Source organism: Pavona decussata, unplaced genomic scaffold, assembly GCF_977016875.1.
Source record: "Pavona decussata unplaced genomic scaffold, jaPavDecu1.1 SCAFFOLD_62, whole genome shotgun sequence".
NCBI classification, from domain to species: domain Eukaryota; kingdom Metazoa; phylum Cnidaria; class Anthozoa; order Scleractinia; family Agariciidae; genus Pavona; species Pavona decussata.
This window is the reverse complement of record NW_028145483.1, coordinates 334,731-347,710: the sequence shown is the minus strand read 5'-3', so window position 1 is coordinate 347,710 and position 12,980 is coordinate 334,731. Positions and strand designations below refer to the sequence as shown.

Sequence of the window (12,980 nt, the reverse complement as noted above, 5' to 3'; positions counted from 1 at the left end):
CAGCCAAAGTACAGCCTATTCTTTATCCTTACTGGCAGATAAAGTGTACTGACTGCGCCTTGCATGTTTCAATTTTTTCTAGTTTAACTAGTCTCTCGGTCATATTTCTGTCTTTTTTATATATTTTATAATTGCAAACCTGTCGCTCAGGAATCGAGAGTTTAAGACATCTCAATCATCTAACAATTGATTCATGCGTCAGCTGTGCTTCATCGAGATATAAAGCTCGCGGGAAGTTTGGAGAGCACGAAAATGATGGGTAAGAGTTGCTCGAGGCGTCTTGAGTGCTCTCCAAACTTTCCAAGTGCTTCATATCTCGATGAAGCACAGCTGACGCATGAATCAATTGTTTTATAACATTTTCAACGCGGTAGTTTAACCCGTTGATTCTAGGTTGACCAGAGGTTTTCCAAGCATTCACCCAACGTGCAAAGTGATAATAAACAACCCAACCCATGTTCAGTAAAAAATCCACAACTTACAGGGTAAAAAAAAGTAATATCCCTCTGGTTCTAATTAACGAAAAAAATATTCTGGTTGCCAATTAAAAATTTTACAAAAAACAAGCTTGAGAATTTGACTCTCGAGTTACATGGGAGAATTCTTTCCGCTCGCGAGGGCATGTGTTTGTTTACGGAAGATTTACGCAGTTGTCACGTTTCATCAATGAAAACAGAAAGAAAACAGAGAACTGAAGCTTTCCTAAATAAAAAATTTATTCAAGTCTTTGTTCTAAGAAGCAAAGGCGTACAATTTTTAATCAGAGGCGATAAACGCGCAAGCGATTTGAAGAAAGTGTAAGTCCATTTTGAAGTGAATTTATCGAAAACCACGGTTTTCAAAAATTTCACAAAAAAAATGTGTTAGGAATACGGAGAATCGCTCAATTAGAACATTATTTCAGTACAAATTCACAATCAAATCTGTAATTTCTTGTGAACAGTCCTACAAGTACTCGAACATTACCATTAGAAAGTCCGCGGCTTCAATCATGATCTGAGATGTCCGCTAGCTTGTCGGCTGGATAAAACGACAATTTAGTGTCCTTGAAGCACAACTTCTTCACCGTTAGTTATCGGATTTCCCCTATTGAAACCGTAGAGTATTCTTTAGGAGTTCTTCTTCCAGTTCATCGTTTCGAAAAGGTGTGTTTTCTCTCTGAGAAAGCGAAATTGGCGTCTGAAAATTAATAGTTTTGCGGTTTTCCGAGACATGATGTCACGTGCCTTGTACTTGTTCTTTTTTTCCCCTTTTCTTTGTCTTTTTTTTTTTCAAGAGTTAAAAACTCCAATCCCCCCCCAAAAATTAAAAAGATCTTCCTCATCACCTGGTTCGCTTGTTGCCATCTGTAGTTAAACTTTCTGCTGAAGTTTCTTCCCGTTTTCGATGGCAAAATACAGTCAACCGAAATCACTCATGGAGAAATTTTTCTTCTCGAGGCATTTGTTAGTGCTTATGTCATCAGCGTCCACAATGGGAATAAGAAATACGCGTGCGAAATTGTATTTGATTACACGAATTTACTAGCTATGTTATAATTTTAAATGATTGAGATGTCTGGAAAGTTTTGACTTCTGGATAGATGAAAAGTACCGAACGTTTTGAGACTAATCCACAACCGAGTTTAAATAACGAATTGTTGTTATGTCATAACAACCGAAATGTTTGAAATATACTTAGTTAAAATTCAAGGCTACTCTACCAAAAATCAAAGACCCATGTTCACCCAAAAGGCCTTTCGAGCTTTTGTTATTGCTTATAAGAAACCCCGGGAAAAACGGGTCGAGAAAGTGAGCGCTTTGGCGGTTTCTTCACAGATGTTTTGTTTTCTTCTGTTCAATTTAGTAAATAAGCCAATGATTATTTCATTTCATGCATTCGGATTTTTATTCCTGTTTATACGCGACAAATCAACTTGTTCAAGTGCAGGCCTTACACTTTCTTCAAACAGAGTTTATCACCTCTTGAATATGCGCGACAGATCAACTTGTTAAGGCGCATGCCTTTAATTTTCTCCAAACAGAGCTCATCTTCCCTTGAATATGGGCGACAAATCAACTTGTTCAAGTGCAGTTCTTTTATTTTCTCCAAACAGAGCTTATCCTCTGTTGAATATGCGCGACAAATCAGCTTCTACAAGTGCAGGCCTTTTAAATTCTCATTAGCAGAATTCATCCTCTCTTGAATATGCGCCACAAATTAACTTGTTCAAGTGCAGGCCTTTTATTTTCTCCAAAACAGTATTCATCTTCTCTTAAATATGCGCGACAAATCAACTTGTTCAAGTGCAGGCCTTTTATTCTCTCCAAACAGAGTTCATCCTCTCTTGAATATGGGCGACAAATCAGCTTGTTTAAGTGCAGGCTTTTTATTTTCTCCAAACAGAGTTTATCTTCTCTTGAATATGGGCGACAAATCAACTTGTTCAAGTGCAGAACTTTTATTTTCTACAACCAGAGTTCATCTTCTCTTGAATATGGGCGACAATTCAACTTATTTAAGTGCAGAACTTTTATTTTCTCCAAACAGAGTTCATCTTCTCTTGAATATGGGCGACAAATCAACTTGTTCAAGTGCAGACCTTTTATTTTCTCCAAACAGAGTTCATCCTCTCTTGAATATGGGCGACAAATCAACTTGTTCAAGTGCAGGCCTTTTATTTTCTCCAAACAGAGTTCATCCTCTCTTGAATATGGGCGACAAATCAACTTGTTCAAGTGCGGGCCTTTTATTTTCTCCAAACAGAGTTCATCGTCTCTTGAATATGGGCGACAAATCAACTTGTTCAAGTGCAGGCCTTTTATTTTCTCCAAACAGAGTTCATCCTCTCTTGAATATGGGCGACAAATCAACTTGTTCAAGTGCGGGCCTTTTATTTTCTCCAAACAGAGTTCATCGTCTCTTGAATATGGGCGACAAATCAACTTGTTCAAGTGCAGGCCTTTTATTTTCTCCAAACAGAGTTCATCCTCTCTTGAATATGGGCGACAAATCAACTTGTTCAAGTGCGGGCCTTTTATTTTCTCCAAACAGAGTTTATCCTCTCTTAAATATGGGTGATAAGTCAACTTGTTTAAGTGCAGGCCTTTTATTTTCTCCAAGAGATTTTATCCTCTCTTGTTTGTTATTGATCGAGGGAAATATGAAATAACTGTGTGGAAACGAGCAAGTATATTTGCAACAAAAGGACGGAAGCTTGTTCCTTCGTGTTGGCACTAATAATTCATCTAGGCTATCCCAATAAAATGTTTTGTTTCACATCGCCCGACCAACCCACATTTTTCAAAAAGTAAAAAAAAAAAAAAAAAAAAAAAAAAAATTCAAGATTCACTACGAATAACGAACGAGAAGACCACGTTTTCGAGTTGACTTTCTAACCTTGCAGGCTTTCTTTCTTAGCAGCCCGGCCTTCTCTAGAACGCAGACCCCTTCAAGTGTTCATTCCTTTTTTTTTTTTGCCTGACCGACCGACCCACCAGAGCAAGAGACGGGGCGATGGGAAACAAAACATTTTATTGGGATGGCCTTAATAATACTTATCCTAAAAGAAGACGAGCATAATAATGAACACAATCATTCTCAATTACAAAATGTTTTTATTTACAGTGAACATTCTCCCGAAAAATCATAATTATGTTTTCCGACAGTGAAAACAAAACACTTTCTATTTTATAAACTTGAAAATCCAATTAAATCTATTTTATACAAATGCAACCGACCAATGTTACAATTCTCGCATTTCTCTATTCAACCTCTTGAAAAAAAGAAACCGGCTAGTTATAATTAAGCTAAGCTTACAACCTTGTCCTTTGAACTTCAGGGCCCAGCAGTTGTTCACAGTCCGATTAAGCTATTCCTGGATTAACCTAAACTTTAATTCGCGTTTAATTACTAACCAATATAGGTTTTTCGAAAAGATTTTTGTCCTTCAATTTCGACTTAGCCTTTTTCTTGCCTTAAACTTAAAATTTACTATCTAAGACATTTTTAACGAGGGAAATGAAAACCTCGGTTAACTTTTAATCGGGGCCCAGCGTTAATCGGCTTTTCAACCTGACCGGGCCCAGCTTCTACTTACTCATTTATCTATGAACCTATTGTCGTTTTGCTTTATAAGTTTGATAGTATGCAATATTAAAAGGACCCCTGGGTGGAATATACCTTAAGCTCAAAGTTGTTCATGCTACACCCTTTGTAAAGTTGAGTTAAGTAAATAAATTATCCGATATCTTTCCATTTGTCAGAACCAGCCGGCCAGAGTAGTCAGTTCTTAAACGGAATGTAACCAATTTTAAGGATAAATTTTACTCAAGTCCTTGCTTTTTGCACTGTCTTCTTCTTCCCAAGCGTTCTCTCTGTATCTCGATAGTACTGGTAAGCTCACGCTTTTGTTGAGGGACGAAACTGAGCCATTTTTACATTTGCAACAAGATCGTATTTTTTCAAGAGGGCATGAAGATAAACAGAAGCCTTGCAAAGTGAAAGGGAAATTAGAACTAAATGAAAACAGAATAACTGGGTTGATTGCTGTGCTAAGGGACGGAAACACAAAATATGAAAACCCAAGAATCCACTTACACTTATCTTTGGTAAAAAGCTCGGAGAAAGTCATCTTTAAAATCATATAAACCATAAAAGGAACGAGGCATACACAATAAGCGATAACGATCGATTTGAAAATTCTCATGATGTTTTGGCTCTGCTTGTGTCGCTTTTGTTCCGCAGTACTGCTTTCTGCACTGCATTCTGGGTTGGGTCGTTGTCTTAAAGCGCGCATGATTAGAGAATACAAGATGACTATGGTAATTAACGGTGCAATAGTTAGCATGATAAGGCCAGCTGTGTAGTAGATTGCAAGCGCCAAAGTGTCGTCCCATGCAAATCTGCAGAATGTTTCCTCCCGAACGTCTTCCACTTTGAAAAAGTAAACCACTGGTACACAATAGCCCAAGGCTATGAACCATACTGCAAACATCAGACTTATTCTTATTTTGCTTGACAGCAGTGTGGCTTTTAAGGGATACACTGTAGCGATGAATCTGTCGACAGCGATTAACACCAGGCTTAGGATGGATACTACGCTGGACACTACTCTAACATATACTCCTACTTTGCATCCGGGTGTGGCCACAGGACCTTGAATTAGGCTTCCTTTGCTTGTGATTATCTCATCAGTGAGGTACTGCGGCCAGGCCGTGAGACTTGCAAGGAAATCAGAAACCGCCATATTGACGTAGTAGAGGTTGGTGCTTGTTCTAAGGTTTGGATTTCTGTACACAGTAATAAACACCAAAAGACTGCCAATCAAACCGCCAAAGGTGATTACAGCCATTGCTGTTGTGAAGAAAACAGAAACAGCTTCTGAGCACAGCGCGTCATCACTGTAATTGATTTGGGTAGAATTGTTCATTGTAATAAAGGTGACTTTTCTTTCTTTTCTTCTTGAAGAAACTTGCTATTCAAACCTGTAAGTAACCGGAAAAGAAACGACAATGCATAGTTAACGTTAGAATACACTGAAGAAAATGGCACCTAACCAAGGACGATGAAGCAAGTGAGTAAACCATTTTATCAGTCAGACAGTCTAACAGTTGGTCAGTTAGTGAGATACTAACTCACTCCGTTAGTCAAGTAGTCAGCCAATCAATCGGTCAGTCGGTCAGTCAGTCAGTCAGCTAGTCAGGCAGACAGTTGGTCAGTCATTAAGATACTAGGTCCCTCAGTTAGTCTGTCGATCAGTCAGTCAGTCAGACAGTCAGACCGTCGGTTTGTTAGTCAGTGAGATACTAAATCACTCAATCAGTCAAGTAGTTAGCCAATGAGTCCGGCAGTCATTCAGTCAGTCGGTAAGTCATAGAGTCAGTCAGTCAGATACTTATTCACTCAGTCAGTCGGATAGTGGCTAGTAAGTAAGACAGTCAGTCAGTTAGACAGACAGACAGACAGACAGACAGACAGCCAGTCAGCCGATATTCAGATAGCCATTCAGACAGACAGGGAGTCAGTCAGATACTTAGTCACTCAGTCAATTAGATAGTGTCCAGTCAGTCAGTCAGTCAGTCAGTCAGTCAGTCAGTCAGTCAGTAAGGAGGTAAGTACGAACATCAAGCTTAGCGAGCAAGTAAGTGAGTTTTCAAACTGATAAAAATGCAATTAATTTTTGTCAACTGGAGGCCTCAAAAGTGAGGTGAGAGTGCTTAGTAAAACTTTAAGGTATTTTTTAGGTACTTTTAATTATTATATTTTAGGAAATCTCTGGTAAATTTAAAGTATTTGGCAATTAAAACTATGCCGATTCTACCACTCTGTCACTGAAAAGCTGCCTTCAAGTAAGGTATTAAAAAAAAAGGATGTAATATAAGATCACTGAAATATCAAAACCTGGATTCGGCATTGGATAATGCATTTCCAGCTTTTTGATTGGCTTACTGGCTATGCAATATCAGTCATTATTAAATTCTCAGCCCCGGATATTGCATTTCTAGCGTTCTGATTGGTTCACTAAATGTCGGTTATCAGCTCATATACCGTAGTTTGACCTTATATGGAAAACGAAAGCCCCAGGTGTCACTAAGCTAATTTTTGTTTTCGGCGGGAAGCAAAAGTTTCTTCGGAAAAATGTAGAAAAAAAAAAAAAAAAGGAAAAGAAAGAAATACCAAACAATGCCATCTCAATATAACAACAATAAAAGCCACAAAGTTCGGTATGACACTATTTAATGGTACGTATCTCTGAAGTTGCCTTTAAAATCTTCAAAATTGCAATATTTTACGATTTTTTTAGATCACACAGATCACATAACAACAACAATAACAACCGGTTACCTTCAAAAATTTCAGGATGGCTTGCAAATCCTGGCGGTAAGACGTTAAAGCCAATCGAAGAAATTTCTCAGGAAGAGCTTCATGGCTGCCTTTATGTTTTTACGAATTTACGAGGACTTCAGATGGTTCATCTATGAAATCCGTACGAGCGGCGGCCATAATGTTCGTTTCCGTCGCTCGGCACCACTCAGCAAAACATTTGCACTAATGTGCACAGCTCTTACGCTTCTCAAATAAGCTTGAAGTTTAAAAACTTGCACTGAATGCTTGTCTCAGTGAGGTTGTACCTCGTACACTTGGACGTGCCTGAACTGTTTTAAATCGTCCGTGAGGAATTCAGTTCAGCATGAAAAAAGCCGTCCTTGCCCTGATCTCTTCCTTCGCTCGGCACCACAAAGCAGAACATTTGCTCAAATGTGCACAACTATTACGCTTCTCGATGAGCTGGAACTTCAAAAGCACTTGAATGCTAGTCTCAGAAAGGTTATAATTCGTACATTTAAACGTTTCTTGAATTTTAGATGTCCGACTGTGTCCGATTTTCTTCGCTTTCGATTTTTCATTCAACTCCGGTTCGCAAAGCGCTGCACGTGTCATGTGATCATTAGGTTTTGCGCGCTTTGGTCGGAGGTTGCCTCAACATCCGGTCGTTTAAATTTGAAAGAATTTTTTTCTTAAAATATAAAAATTCGGTAAACTTCAACAGCCGTTGATGTCGAAACGCGGAGAATTTAATAAAACAATTATTCCATTCGCGCTTGTTGGATATGAGATTAGTTATAGCCAACTCGGCGCGCTATTTACCATCTCATATCCAACGCGCGCTCATGGAATAATTGTTAATTATACCACGTCCCAGTAACAGCGGTCGTTACATTGTCTTCTTGTGTTTTTTAGTGTGGCAAAATGAAATCAGTATGATCTAGCAATACTTCTAATTCTATTGGCTTATGTTTACGTAACACTCATGTATATCAAACACGAGAAGGTGTGTTTCATCAGATATCCAAACACCGAGAAGTACATTGAAAAAATCATAGTATGAAAAAATGAGGCGCAGCTGAGTTTTTTTCTCAAGGGACATAGAGGTATTTGTATATCTGATGAAACACACTTTCGAAACTCTTTCGAGTACTTTATAGCGGAGCCCCATTGATAAGAGATTTTGGTAAACCCATTTATGCGAAAAATTTTGGTTATGACGTCACACACCGACTGTCTGAACGAACGTCCGCCCGTCTATATAAGCCACCGTGAAATGTCACACTCAACCTGTGTGGCAACCCGCGTTTTTTCGGCGGGAAGTGGGATGGCTTACTTCTTCTTTTAGAAAAACAAACGATTTTGAAGAACAGTTATTCCTTGTATGCGTTGAATATGTTGTCAAACTACATATGTCGAGAAAGCAGGCGACTAATAAGCAAATTTGAAACCCGAGAGCGACGAACAAACAGGCGAAATGTCAGTTAAAAACAAACATATGGTGAGCTGGGTGAGTAAGCAACTCCAGGTCGCATGGAAATTAAATTCAATTTTGCAGGCAGCTGTCGGTTATGTGTTGTATTGAACATTTTGTGTGGGACTTCTTTAATTTATTCGCCATTCTCAGCGCATAAGTTTTGTAAACACGCTCTAATTTTAAGCACTCGCTGAAATATTTCGGACCACAAACAAACATTATTTTTCCTGTATTCTCCGTTTGTTAGCGTTTACTAAGAGACTAGAGTTATTTCTGTAAGGGAAATATTCACAGAGTTATAAATTGTTTAAAACACTTTGTGCTGGGCTTCTCTAATACATTCGCTATTCGCAGCGCACAAGTTTTGTAAACACGCTCTAATTTTAAATTAAAGCGCTCACTGAAATATTTCGGGCCACAACTAAACAGTATTTTTCCTGTATTCTCCGTTTGTTAACATTTACTTAGAGACTAGAATTATTTCTGTAGGAGAAATATTTACAGAGTTATGTGTTGTATTGAACATTTTGTGTTGGACTTCTCTAATTCATTCGCAATTCACAGCGCCTAAGTGTTGTAAACACGCTCTAATTTTAAGCGCTCACTGATATATTTCGGACCACAACCAAACATTTTTTCCTGCATCCTCCTTTTGTAAACGTTTACTTGAGGACTAGGATTATTTCTGTAGGAGAAATATTCACCGAGTTATGAATTGTTTTGAACATTTTGTGTTGGACTTGTGTTATTCATTCGCCATTCTCCGCGCATAAGTTTTGTAAACACGCTCTAATTTTATGCGCTCGCTGAAATATTTCGGGCCACAACCTTAACCAAACATAATTTTTCCTGTATTCTTTTCTTAAATTTTAGTTAGGGACTAGAATTATTCCTTTAGGAGGAATATTCCTAGAGTTTTTTGTTCTCGACTTGTGTAATTCATTCGTAGCGCATATTTGTAAACAGTACGCCCTAATTTTAAAGTAAACGTTCAAATATATCGAGCCATAACCAAACATTATTTTTCCTTTATTTCTTCTCAAGTAACATTTATTATGAGACTACAAATATTTTTGTACGAGGAATATTTACAGAGTAATAATTTTTGAAATAATTTTTTTTATCCGAGTGTCGAAATTGCACGCGTGGAAAACATTACGTTGTAGCCAAATTTTCTTTATTGTACGTATTTAAAACTTCACACAAGTGCATTAATAGTTTCCATATTTGAAAGAAAGCGTAATTTTTTCACCCTCGAGTGTTTTATGCTCTCGAACTTCATCGGAATTCAGCAATGTGATCTCGCACGATCAACAAGAACAGCTTACGGTTCAAAACATTTTTCGCTGACGCGTAAAAAGTTTTCTTTATATACAACTCAAGACAGGATGAAGAATTTGTAACGTTATTACAGAAGCAGAGTAGAGTGTATATAAATGCGATTAAAAACGAATTTTGGAGCTCCGCTTTTAGGTTTGGCTAAATTTAATATACATATTATGGCTTCTCAAAATCTTATAATTCTCGGATAAACTGTTGAAGGCTAAAGTTAGCAAAGTTTTATGGTAATTAGGAACACAAATCAAAACCACGGTCACAGTTGTGATTTTCTTTGTTTTCTCTTGATGAACTATTAATGACTGAGAATCATTCTGAAACAACAAAGCCTTAGGAAGACATTTATTTTATGTTTACATCACTGTAAATTTAGCAGGCCGTCAGATGTTCAGTGCTCCAAAGCACATTATGATTTCGCCGGTGTTACCGTATGTCTTGCTATAAAACTTCTATGAGACATTGTTCTCTTCGTTATTTGTATTTAAGAGATGTCCTTTTCCTTTTTCATGTAAAATCTTCCGATTAGGACCCATTGGGCATGAAGGAAGGTGATCTCTACTAATGGAAACAAAATTACAAGGCCTTCTCTTGAAACTTAGGACACCGTAACTTTGAGCGACTTACGGCGATTAAGGCGACTTAAGCAAAAGACCCTGAAAAACTGAAGCGATTTTAAGTGACTGAAGGCGATTTGGGGCGACTTAAGGTGATTTTAAAATAAAAATAGATAACCTTTATTTACCCTCTGCAGTGTTTAAAGCACAAGTGCTGGTGGGACCGAGAATTAAACTTTATAAAGAAATAATATAAATTGAAATTAACATGGTTAAAAATCCTAACTGGCAGGAGGCAGACCAGCTGGCTATTTACAAGCGCGTCCGAGGAGTTGAACTTTGGGCACCGCGAAACAACTCCAGCTGGCGGCCAGAGCGGGACTTGAACCCGGGACCTCCGGATTTCAAGTCTGGCCCCGGCGCCCTAGCCACTCGACCATGCTGCCTCCACGACGTGGGCGACTTTGAAAGAGAAATTTTTATACAAGTTGCAGTGCATGAGTAAGTCTTAAGTGTCATAGCTTTTATACTTGCTTACTTATGGAGAGGAGAAAAAATTTCCAAATTGGAGAGGAAAACTTCCCAAACACTTCAAAAATAAAAATAGATAAATAAAAGAGAGAGGGCGGGGGTGTCTCGTTTTCCCCACCCAGCTCTCGGATATCGGTTGACAAGCTCTACCAAACCGATGAACAAAAGTCGAATCGCAAATTAAAACGAAAACACAAGCAAACCTGAATCGAACCTCTCCAAGATTAAAGTAACAAAAGGAACGGAAACAAGTCGGTGACCTTCAAAGGGCTAGTAGTATAAAATACCTAGATACTGACCGACATATTTCCTTTGAAGGAACCTTTGTAAACACTTGTAAAGGACAAGGTCGTCTGCGCTTTTTTTATTTTCCGGTAACGGTATGATTTCCGTTTCCCTTTGATTTCAACCGGAAATGAACATCAATTCTTAGTATAATTACTCAGGTAATAATAGAAATTCTGTTGATCTGATTGGTCGAGAATTGCGTCATATTCCGCTATTAATCACCGCGCGAGGTGATTATAGCGAGAGTGACAGCGAGAGCACCAATTTTCAAAATGGCAGCTATTTGTTAATGTTTCTGAGGGAAAAGAAATGCAATACTGAAAGGGACTAGCGAAGTTCCAGCGATAATTGGGAAAGTTCAAAATCGGCCTACTTATTCGTGCCCGATGGCCCGATTGAAATTAGTCAAATTAGTACATTTTCAAAACTCTCGCTCAAGGCAAGGAAACGTTTTCTCGAGTTTATGTTTTCACAACCGTTTTACATCCCTTTTGCATGCTTCCAAGCTATATTTTATTTCGACCTGAACATTCTTTTACTTGAAGTTGCCCACGTAAAGAATACAATGTTTGCCCGTGAAAAGCGAACGCGCAAAATCGAGATGTGTGGAATGCACTTTGACACAATTCGCCATAATTTCGTACTTTACGTTATTCCTGTTACTTTGCACGCGTCAGTACAGTTCATGGAAGCTTTAGATAAAAGCAAAGGTCTCCGTTTCATCTCATGCTTTTATACACGTAAATAACAAGCCTTAAACTTAAGTGCTCCCCATAATAGCATTAAGTTATCAAATGTTTCTTTTCAGGTGAAATTTTCGAGTTTATATTGAGACGTTCAAGCGAGATGAAAGAGCCTTCCCACGGAAATAACTTGAAATCAGTGAAATTAATACCCTGTCTCTCATATCATGCTACACTTCCAAACTACCGTTATTTTTAAGCTAGAAAATGTAAATGTTCCCTCTTAACGTGACCTAAAAGCAGAATTTGCTTAAAATGTTACAAATGAAGTCCACCGCAGGAAAAGATTGAAAAAAATCGCACACCGACCTAAATGTAAACATCAGCCGTTTCTCGACTTGCCACATGGATGAAACATGTCAGTTGCTTTACTTTTGTATACGTTTATCACTAGAAAGTAGAATCAAAAAATCCTCTTGATGCCCATCTGTATAAATATACTTGCCAAACAAGCCTAGTTTTTTTTTAATAACACAATAATATTTGGAGTAGAAGTAAAAGCCCTAAACAAATGAGGATTTTTTGGGGTGGAGTAGCCTTGAATTTTAACTAAGTATATTTAAAACATTTTGGTTGTTATGAGAAAACCACAATTCGTTATTTAAAATCGGTTGACGTCTATTAGTCTCAAAACGTACCTTTTCTAAAACGGAGAATGCTGTTTTCTTGTAAGTTTCAAACCAGCCAAAGTACAGGATATTCTTTATCCGTAGGTAACAGCTCGCTTACGGCTAAGCAACGGGCTAATTCAGGCCTCTCTTACTGACAAATATAGTGTACACCTGCGCCTTGCATGTTTCAATTTTTGTTAGTTTAACTAGTCTCTCGGTGATATATAATTATATATTTTTTCATCTTTTATAATAGCAAAACCTGTCGCTCGGGAATCAAGAGTTCATCTTAATCATTTTTAAATGATTGAGATGTCTGCCGGTGAGTTGAAACGTCTGGAAAGATGAAAAGTACCGAACGTTTTGCGGTGAGGGTAAAAGGTGGCATGAGTTTGCGGAATGGCATGTGGCATGACCTGCGGCATGGCATAATTATGGAAAATACGATACTTGCGGAATGAGTTAAATTAACTGCAGATCGCTCCCTGTTTTCGCGCCAATTTTATAATTTTACCCTCCAAGCTGAATATTTAAAAAACAACTACACACCAGAAAGAGGATAAGAAAATACAAGGCTGGGATAAATCATGTCGACATATCGCTGGTTAGGAAGGAGTGAGGGTAAAGAAAG

General features: G+C 38.1%; 1 protein-coding gene and 1 pseudogene across 2 annotated transcripts in view; both read right to left on the bottom strand.

The window, feature by feature from the left end:
• Window positions 1-12,980, bottom strand: part of LOC146478829 (neuropeptide FF receptor 1-like) — a 94,401-nt pseudogene that overhangs the window by 38,770 nt on the left and 42,651 nt on the right. The gene's annotated exons all lie outside the window — the stretch shown is intronic.
• LOC146478835 (somatostatin receptor type 4-like) lies at window positions 3,542-12,479 on the bottom strand. Its single transcript, XM_085111587.1, has 2 exons — window positions 12,377-12,479; window positions 3,542-5,465 (listed from the first exon to the last, which is right to left on the bottom strand). Exon 2 carries the CDS (start codon window positions 5,408-5,410, stop codon window positions 4,292-4,294), a length of 1,119 nt encoding a protein of 372 aa, XP_084967713.1. The 5' UTR covers window positions 5,411-5,465; window positions 12,377-12,479; the 3' UTR covers window positions 3,542-4,291.